This window comes from Conger conger, chromosome 18 (genome assembly GCF_963514075.1).
Source record: "Conger conger chromosome 18, fConCon1.1, whole genome shotgun sequence".
In the NCBI taxonomy this organism is placed as follows: Eukaryota; Metazoa; Chordata; class Actinopteri; order Anguilliformes; family Congridae; genus Conger; species Conger conger.
The window spans coordinates 21,609,875-21,619,939 of NC_083777.1; the positions used below are offsets into that span (position 1 = coordinate 21,609,875).

General features: G+C 40.0%; 2 protein-coding genes across 2 annotated transcripts; both read left to right on the plus strand.

Moving 5' to 3' along the window:
• The first annotated feature begins 169 nt into the window (after positions 1–169).
• LOC133118411 (multiple inositol polyphosphate phosphatase 1-like) lies at positions 170–3,443 on the plus strand. The gene is made up of 5 exons (XM_061228411.1): positions 170–851; positions 1,013–1,207; positions 2,308–2,405; positions 2,492–2,622; positions 3,062–3,443. The coding sequence occupies exons 1-5, from the start codon at positions 266–268 to the stop codon at positions 3,420–3,422; spliced, it is 1,371 nt and encodes a 456-aa protein (XP_061084395.1). The 5' UTR covers positions 170–265; the 3' UTR covers positions 3,423–3,443.
• A 1,405-nt stretch (positions 3,444–4,848) lies between these two features.
• LOC133118095 (multiple inositol polyphosphate phosphatase 1-like) lies at positions 4,849–7,847 on the plus strand. The gene is made up of 2 exons (XM_061227814.1): positions 4,849–4,871; positions 7,462–7,847. The coding sequence occupies exons 1-2, from the start codon at positions 4,852–4,854 to the stop codon at positions 7,820–7,822; spliced, it is 381 nt and encodes a 126-aa protein (XP_061083798.1). The 5' UTR covers positions 4,849–4,851; the 3' UTR covers positions 7,823–7,847.
• The last annotated feature ends 2,218 nt before the right edge of the window (positions 7,848–10,065 follow it).

A 10,065-nucleotide genomic window follows, 5' to 3' on the forward strand; every position in this document is an offset into this window, starting at 1 on the left:
ATTACATTTAGAAAGCTAGAAATATAAAGTTCAACCACACGGCAACATGTGATAGGACTAAATAAAGTTGTTTTCTGTAGGTAACTATTGTGAAAGTCAAACAAACGTCCCTTAACTGATTGGACTTTAAAAGCAAATATTTGTCGGCCACTCAAACAGACCAACTAACTGCACTGGCCTAAATATACGTACAACAGAGTGAACCGGAAGGTATGCTAGTCGCTTCAATAAGGTAATTGCATTCATCATTTGTTCTTCGAATACAATGTCAAATAAGGCGAGTTTGGTGTTAACAGCTTTAAATATAGTTCTGGGTAGTTTTTCAATTTCCTCAGCCGGGAATAGTTCCTATGCTGATTCGAACATACCTGCAATTGCTAGGTATTTCGGAACAAAATGCAGATATGAAGAAGTGAATCCGCACCTGGTAGATAACATATTGTATGTGAACAAATCTAATGTTGAACCTCCGTCTCCCGATTGCAAGGCAGTTCATATCACTGCTATCCTAAGGCATGGCACAAGATACCCATCCCTCAAATATATTAAAGATATGGAACATATTTACCGTCTTGTGTTAACTATGGCGAATGGCAGTGAAAGCTGGTTGTGGGACCTTAAAACTCGGTGGAAGATGTGGTATAATGAGGAAATGGACGGACGTCTCGTGGAAAAGGGCCGCGAGGATCACAGACATTTGGCTGTCCGACTGGCCGCATCATTCCCAACATTGATTTCTGTGGAAAATTTACGGAATAATCGCTTTGACTTTATTACTAGCTCAAAACATAGATGTGTTGACAGCATCAAGGCATTCGAGAAAGGACTAGAGGAACTCTGGAAAACTGAAGGTAGGCTAGTGTATGCTATGGAGTCTGCATGCGTTAAACTAACGTTTTTAATGTATTGATTATTTATTGTGTATCTTTATTCGTTTAAATAACCATTGTGAGGAGTTAGTTGTGCTCAAGTGTGTAAATGAACCGACTAAGACAAGTTATTTTGTTTACAGGTTCGGAGTTTAAACATGAAGAAAACAATGAATTAATGAGATTCTTTGATCAGTGCAGAAGATTTATCCAAGATGTGGTGAATAGCCGTACGGCTCTAACAGAGGTGGACTTGTTCAGGTCAAGACCAGAGATGAGAAGAGTCCAGGAGAAGGTTGCAGATCGCTTGCAAGTTCCATACAGTAATATCACAACAGGTCCTCACGCCTTTTATATTATTTTTTTGATCCGCCTATTGTATCTGCCAGTGTTGATTTAAAAATAATAATAAATGGGGTATTAACTTTGACTTTTTGGTTGACCGCGTATCCAAACTGTGAGGAAACAATTTATCGAAGCAAGCGTAACGATATGTGTTACACATACTTTACCGGCAGATGATGCTATTGCTTAACTTTCCCAGTATTTATTCAGTAATTCTGAGGCTGTTACAGTTACGTTTATAAGAATCTGTAATTTGGTGTCCTCTAATTTCTAGCCAATGGCACATTAATTTGCTATGCATTAAAGCTTGCACGGTGTAGGGAATTAAGGAATCGGCGATAGTTACAGAATAACAAGAAAATACTTGTACTTGAATTTAGAGGCAAGAAATCCCATGCATTTTCCCACAGACAATCCAGAGAAAACCCGTCAGACAGCAAAATGAATTCCTGTATGGAATTTTTTTTTTTACACAATTTCATTGATGTAAAATTGATGCCTGCACAGTAGTTTCTTATTCAAACAAGGTTCATCCTGCAGTGCTTTTCATCACGTATACCTGATGACCTTTGCAGGTTGGAACTTGTGCGAAAGTGCTGACACTGCTGTTTTTGTCCTTTTTATTTGATAATATTGTGGGGTTCCTGAATGTGGCTTCGCATTGAAGCACTGCTATCAGCAATGCCGGGGTATCGCCCAATGTGCTGGGGTTTCCCCACCTCGTCATGCAATAACGACTTCTGGTGGAGAAGACGCTTGCATTCTGCCCGGATGTTCAGTCTTCCAGTGCCCTATCTGCGGAGCTCAGCCGGCGGAAACGAGGCAGTGATTGACTGCACATGTAACAGGACACACGCAGGACAGTCTGGGCTCTCCCTAATTGACGTGACTGCCCTATGCAATCACAATCAGTTGTGATATGTCCAAGTTGAGAATGAAGGGGTTTGTTATTTCATTTATTAACAGAAATGTTCTTAAAAGCACATAAGAGGTGAATAACAAGAAAATGCATAGTTTGGCTCTGGGTAAATTGCATTCTGGTGGTGAATTCAATATTAAACCTGTCTGGATTATGCTGTCATTTTCTTCACAGATTTGGTTGAAGCTGCATTCCTCCTGTGTGCTTATGAATTTGCTATCAAAACTGAGAATTCAGCTTGGTGCAGACTGTTTGACAAAGAGGATGCCCAGGTATTAAAATACAGCATGGAACTTATTTGCTCCTATTTGACACTTTATTAAGTTTATTCTTTGAGCAACTATTATTTGATTGACAGGTTTTGGAATATTCAAGTGACCTAAAACAGTTCTGGAAAAGAGGTTATGGTCATGATATTAACAGCAAGTCCAGCTGCTCTCTTTTTCATGATGTCTTCAATCGTCTTGACCGGGTTGCCAATGCAAGCAGGTGGGTTTCAGAGGACAGAAGGTTATCCGTGACAGATGTTTATTTAGTAGCTGTAAGTGTGCCATTATTGGAAAGATATGTCTGAAGAGCTGTCAGCTTGTCGCACTGGAGACCTTCAACAAAATAACAGGTGATGAATTTAAAAAAAGAACACCTTCACTGGTCTTGCTCAAGCAAATGTTTGCTCTGGTTTCTGAATAGCCCTCATGCTTCTGCCTGTCACCATTAATGAACATACTTGATGGTTAGATTTCTTAACAAATAAATAATATCCATAAGCACATTTCTGAATTCTGCAATGGTGATGTAACCAATCGTGTGGCTATGAAAGAAGTTCACTGTGAGGGGAATTTATTCATTGGTTGAAACTGGTCTCCTCTTTGATTTGTTCCTTCCCTTTTTGGCGTGTTCACCGTTGCTTCTTGATGGGTTTTTCCAGGCTTGGTCAGGTGACGGAAGCCGTCGCAGTCCAGATGGGTCACGCTGACACCCTCCTGCCTCTGCTCACTCTCCTGGGTTTCTTCAAGGACGAGCTGCCTCTCAACGCCAGCAACTACGCCTTGCAGCAGGACCGCGCATTCCGCGTTAGCCGCTTCATGCCCTACGCTGCCAACCTGCTCTTCGTGCTGTACGACTGCCCTGAGGGGCTCAGGCTGCAGGCCCTGCTCAACGAGAAGCCGCTTTACTTCCCCAACATCCAGCACCGTGCTCCTCTGTATCATACAGTCAAACAGGCTTACCAACAGCTTCTGCTGGGCTGCAGCTTCAAGCAAGAATGTGAACTGCCCTCACACATCTGAATAAAAATAATAATAATGATAGTCATTTTGTCAAGTGATTTTTCATGCTACAGGTTCAACATACTTCGTGATAATGCAATACTTCATAATTGAACTTGACTAGACATAATAAAACCAGACATTTTTGAAAGACAGGTAGGGAACAATTTGTTTTTCAGTGAGTTAAAAATTTGTGACATTTGCAAAAAAAGACGGTTGAACATTTAAAATAAGATTAGGAAATTCTACAAATAATAAATGAGTATTTAAATGTATTAAAAAGTGACATGAATTTGAGGACTGTCTGAGGACAGCAAAGCAATGTAGGGGCTCAGAGCTGAGGTTTACAAGGTGTAGCCTTGAGAAGTGCAGTATTGTTTTGCTCTGCTGGCATTGTCTTATTACTTCATCATAGAAGGGGTTCCAATTGCCCACAGTTCGGTTATTCTTTTCAAGTTCTTCTTAGTTGCTGTCACTAGCAACTAATCTACTAATGCTAGATCAGGATTGGGTAATACTAACATTCTAATCATGTGTTCATTTTACCTTACGTTTCTTGTGCATGTCATTTACTAATTTACTAATGCTAGGGCAGGATAGGTTTATTACTAATGATTACTAATTACCTTGTTAACTTGTCAATCCTCCACACCTGATTTCCATTCTCTTGCTGCTCTCAAGCTAATGGTCTATACCTGTCTTCACCTGCATATAAAGCTCAGTTTCATGTCTTGTCTTTGTGAAATTGTTGCCTCTTGTTTGTCAGTGCATCTTTTGAGTGGTTTTGTTAAGCCATTGGTCTACCTGTTGCGAGCCAAGCTTGTTTATTGACCAAAGATTATTGACTTCTGTTTTGTTGACCATTGCCTGCCTGTACCACGACTTTGCCTGCTGTTTTTGTACTTTTGCCCCGCGGAGCAGACTTCGGTCTTGACTCTTGCGCCGTCATCGACCCTGAGCCTGCCTACCGCCCGCCTGTACTTCTGCCCCGCTGACAGCTTTCCTGGCTACCGGACTTCTTGCATGGTGTACCGATTACGAGACTTCCTTCGCCTTCGGTACTGCGCTTTGGTTTTTTTTTTTTTTTTTTGGCTGGATTTTTTGTGTATGAACATTGCTTGGTTTTTTTTTTTTTTTACCACGCTCTCTGGCTATTCCCCGAATAAAGCCCTGACGGGACTTCATTACATCATTGTTTCGGAGTCCGTGCATTTTGGGTCCAACCCCCCCACGCATCCGTCTCCGTTGCCCCTGGCCCAAATATAACAATTTTATGTATTATGTATCCGTGAGGTTATAAAAGTTGTTTTTTCTGTAGCCAACTATTGTGAAAGTCAAACAAACGTCCCTTAACTGATTGGACTTTAAAAGCAAATATTTGTCGGCCATTCAAACAGACCAATTAACTGCACTGGCCTAAATATATGTACAACAGAGTGAACCGGAAGGTATGCTAGTCGCTTCAATAAGGTAATTGCATTCATTTGTTCTTCTAATACAATGTTAAATAAGGCGAGTTTGGTGTTAGCAGCTTTAAATATAGTTCTGGGTAGTTTTTCAATTTCCTCAGCCGGGAATATTTCCTATGCTGATTCGAACATGCCTGCAATTGCTAGGTATTTCGGAACAGAAGGCATATGAAGTGAATCCGCACCTGGTAGATGACATATTTTGACATATTGTCTGTAATTTCGTTGCTCTGTACTGTGCAATGACAATAAAGCTATTCTATTCTATTCTATGTGAAGAAATCTAATGTTGAACCTCCGTCGCCCGATTGCAAGGCAGGTCATATCACTGCTATCCTAAGGCATGGCACAAGATACCCATCCGTCAAATATATTAAAGATATGGAACATATTTACCGTCTTGTGTTAACTCTGACGAATGGCAGTGAAAGCTGCTTGTGGAACCGTAAAACTCGGTGGAAGATGTGGCATAATGAGGAAATGGACGGACGTCTCGTGGAAAAGGGCCGCGAGGATCACAGACATTTGGCTGTCCGACTGGCCGCATCATTCCCAACATTGATTTCTGTGGGAAATTTACGGAATAATCGCTTTGACTTTATTACTAGCTCAAAACATAGATGTGTTGACAGCATCAAGGCATTCGAGAAAGGACTAGAGAAACTCTGGAAAACTGAAGGTAGGCTAGTGTATGCTATGGAGTCTGCATGCGTTAAACTAACGTTTTTAATGTATTGATTATTTATTGTGTATCTTTATTCGTTTAAATAACCATTGTGAGGAGTTAGTTGTGCTCAAGTGTGTAAATGAACCGACTAAGGCAAGTTATTTTGTTTACAGGTTTGGAGTTTAAACATGAAGAAAATAATGAATTAATGAGATTCTTTGATCAGTGCAGAAGATTTATCCTAGATGTGGTCAATAGCCGTACGGCTCTAACAGAGGTGGACTTGTTCAGGTCAAGACCAGAGATGAGAAGAGTCCAGGAGGTTGCAAATCGCTTGCAAGTTCCATACAGTAATATCACAACAGGTCCTCGCGCCTTTTATATTATTTTTTGATCCGCCTATTGTATCTGCCAGTGTTGGTTTAAAAAATAATAATGAATGGGGTATTAACTTGACTTTTTGGTTGACCCCGTATCCAAACTGTGAGGAAACAATTTACAGAATAACAAGAAAATACTTATACTCGAATTTAGAGGCAAGAAATCCCATGCATTTTCTCCACAGACAATCCAGACAAAATCCGTCAGACAGCAAAATGAATTCCTGTACGGATACACAATTTCATTGATGTAAAATTGAGGCCTGCACAATAGTTTCTTATTCAAACGAGGTTTTATCCTGCGGTGCTTTTCATCACGTATAGGCCTACCTGATGACCTTTGCAGGTTGGAACTTGTGCGAAAGTGCTGACACTGCTGTTTTTGTCCACTTATTATTTGATAATATTGTGGGGTTCCTGAATGTGGCTTCGCATTGAAGCACTGCTATCAGCAATGCCGGGATATCGCCCAATGTGCTGGGATTTCCCCACCTCGTCATGCAATAACGACTTCTGGTGGAGAAGACGCTTGCATTCTGCCCGGATGTTCAGTCTTCCAGTGCCCTATCTGCGGAGCTCAGCCGGCGGAAACGAGGCAGTGATTGACTGCACATGTAACAGGACACACGCAGGACAGTCTGGGCTCTCCCTAATTGACGTGACTGCCCTATGCAATCACAATCAGTTGTGATATGTCCAAGTTGAGAATGAAGGGGTTTATTTTTTTAATTTAATTTATTAACAGAAGTGTTCTTTGTAGTTTTAAATAAAATAAAAGATTATACTGCCATTTTCTTCACAGATTTGGTTGAAGCTGCATTCCTCCTGTGTGCTTATGAATTTGCTATCAAAACTGAGAATTCAGCTTGGTGCAGACTGTTTGACAAAGAGGATACCCAGGTATTAAAATACAGCATGGAACTTATTTGCTCCCATTTGACATTTTATTAAGTTTACTATTATTTTATTGACAGGTTTTGGAATATTCAAATTACATAATAAAAGTTCTGGAAAAGAGGTTATGGTCATGATATCAACAGCAAGTCCAGCTGCTCTCTTTCATGATGTCTTCAATTGTCTTGACCGGGTTGCCAATGCAAGCAGGTGGGTTTCAGAGGACAGAAGGTTATCCGTGACAGATGTTTATTTAGTAGCTGTAAGTGTGCCATTATTGGAAAGATATGTCTGAAGAGCTGTCAGCTTGTCACACTGGAGACCTTCAACAAAATAACTAGTTGATGAATTTTAAAAAAAGAACACCTTCACTGGTCTTGCTCAAGCAAATGTTTGCTCTGGTTTCTGAATAGCCCTCATGCTTCTGCCTGTCACCATTAATGAACATACTTGATGGTTAGATTTCTTAACAAATAATATCCATAAGCACATTTCTGAATTCTGCAATGGTGATGTAACCAAGCGTGTGGCTATGAAAGAAGTTCACTGTGAAGGGGAATTTATTCATTGGTTGAAACTGGTCTCCTCTTTGATTTGTTCCTGTGTTTCCTTTTGCGTGTTCACCGTTGCGTCCTGATGGGTTTTTCCAGGCTTGGTCAGGTGACGGAAGCCGTCGCAGTCCAGATGGGTCACGCTAAGACCCTCCTGCCTCTGCTCACTCTCCTGGGTTTCTTCAAGGACGAGCTGCCTCTCAACGCCAGCAACTACGCCTTGCAGCAGGACCGCGCATTCCGCGTCAGCCGCTTCATGCCCTACGCTGCCAACCTGCTCTTCGTGCTGTACGACTGCCCTGAGGGGCTCAGGCTGCAGGCCCAGCTCAACGAGAAGCCGCTTTACTTCCCCAACATCCAGCACCGTGCTCCTCTGTATCATACAGTCAAACAGGCTTACCAACAGCTTCTGCTGGGCTGCAGCTTCAAGCAAGAATGTGAACTGCCCTCACACATCTGAATAAAAATAATAATAATGATGGTCATTTTGTCAAGTGATTTTTCATGCTACAGGTTCAACATACTTTGTGATAATGCAATACTTCATAATTGAACTTGACTAGACATAATAAAACCAGACATTTTGTTGTTTTTCAGTGAGTTAAAAATGTGACATTTGCAAAAAAAGACACAAATAAGATAAGGAAATTCTACAAATAATAAATTAGTATTTAAATGTATTAAAAAGTGACATGAATTTGAGGACTGTCTGAGGACAGCAAAGCAATGTAGGGGCTCAGAGCTGAGGTTTACAAGGTGTAGCCTTGAGAAGTGCAGTATTGTTTTGCTCTGCTGGCATTGTCTTATTACTTCATCATAGAAGGGGTTCCAATTGCCCACAGTTCGGTTATTCTTTTCAAGTTTTCTTAGTTGCACCTGATCCAAATATAACCATTTTTTTATGTATTCTTCATAACAGGGACACTGTTATATCCGTGAGGTTATAATGCACGATTTTGATTGAGTTACGTGTGGCCATCCAGCACCTGTCTACATAAGAATATACATTCACCAAGCACTTTATTTGGAACATTTTTACTTTTACACCTACTTACTCATGTGATTATCTAATCAGCCAATTGTGTGGCAGCAGTGCAATCCATACAATCATATAGATACAGTTCAGGAGCTTCAGTCAATGTTCACATCAACCATCAGAATGGGGGAAAAATGTGATCTTAGTGACTTTGACCATGGAATGATTGTTGGTGGCAGACAGGGTGGTTTGAGTATCTCAGAAACCGCTGATCTCCTGGTATTTTCACGCACATTAGTCTCACTAGAGTTTGCAAAGAATGGTGCAAAAAAATAAATAAATAAATAAAATCCAGTCAGCAGCAGTTCTACAGACAGAAATGCCTTGTTAATGAGAGATGTCATAAGGTATACAAAACAGTGATAAGGTACTCGGTGAGTGTATGTACTTCCTTTTGACAGATTAAGTGAAATTGTCAATAGAATGATACTTAATTTGACTTTATTTACAATAATTGTTTGTTATTATATTTACAATACATTTGACACCTATGGTTTTCAGAAAATAATGTGAGGACTTTCAATACATTGAAACATGAAAGGAAATGTATTGAAATAAAATAGTAGTTTTCCCATATGTTTGAACATAACATAATTTTTAGTGTTTATATGCAGAATTTTTTTATTTTTTATTAAGGATGCCTAAAAATTCTGGAATCCGCTGTATAGAATTTATTCAAAAGCTAGAAAGGTTATTTCTCTCAATCTCACCCCTAGTCTATATGTATTTGGCCTGCATACAGGGTCTTGATAAGCTACTGGAGTGTCACGTCTTATCAAAAGACTCACATATAAGTCTCATAATGTATGGTGTTACATGTAGAATATATAAAAATATCAGTTTGGTTTCACTAAGTGCAGTCCTGACACCTGATTTTGTGTAATGGAAAATTCACATTTATACAGATAATGAAGTCTTGACATAACTCATTGATTACACTAGCAACAAGAATGCTATAATTCTTACCTGTGACTGTGTACCCATGTGTCATCAGTTGCAATTAAATGGTAAAGGCCTGCATTTATATAGCACCTTTATCCAAAGCGCTGTACAATTAATGCTTCTCATTCAACCAATTAAAAAGTATGTGTGTATGCACATTACAGTAGACAACTGTAATGCATTTTATTCCTTGAAAAAAATTAACCATACACACTACTTTTTAATGATGAATGGCAAGATTTTAAAATTAGGTGAACTAACTTCCTGCTCAGAGTTTGCACCAGTTATATATAAACGGCTGTAAGATATGGAAGTGCAAACAGGAGATGCATTAATGCACTGACATGGTCGTGTTCAGTACGTCTAGCTTTCCTGTGGCTGGAAAAGCTGGCTATGCTGGTAGAGTAGGCTAGTGAACAGCTAGTTGACCAGCTAAAAGTGTCTAACATATCTTAAACCAGTTTGACCAGCTTAAGCTGGTTCGGCTGGAATTTTCAGCATATTGTTCTAATACACCAGCATTTTATTTTCCAGAAGCATGGTATCCCTCCCAAGGGGATAAATAAATCAATATAGGGAAATGTACAGTGACTGAACATTTCGCCATGCAAAGTGGCGCATTGTTATGCCGCACACGTTTGACAGGTGGCGCCATGGAGCAAGTTGACACCGTTCCACAATTAGATTAACCGCACAAAATAGACCGCATATTTAATTTAATCTCT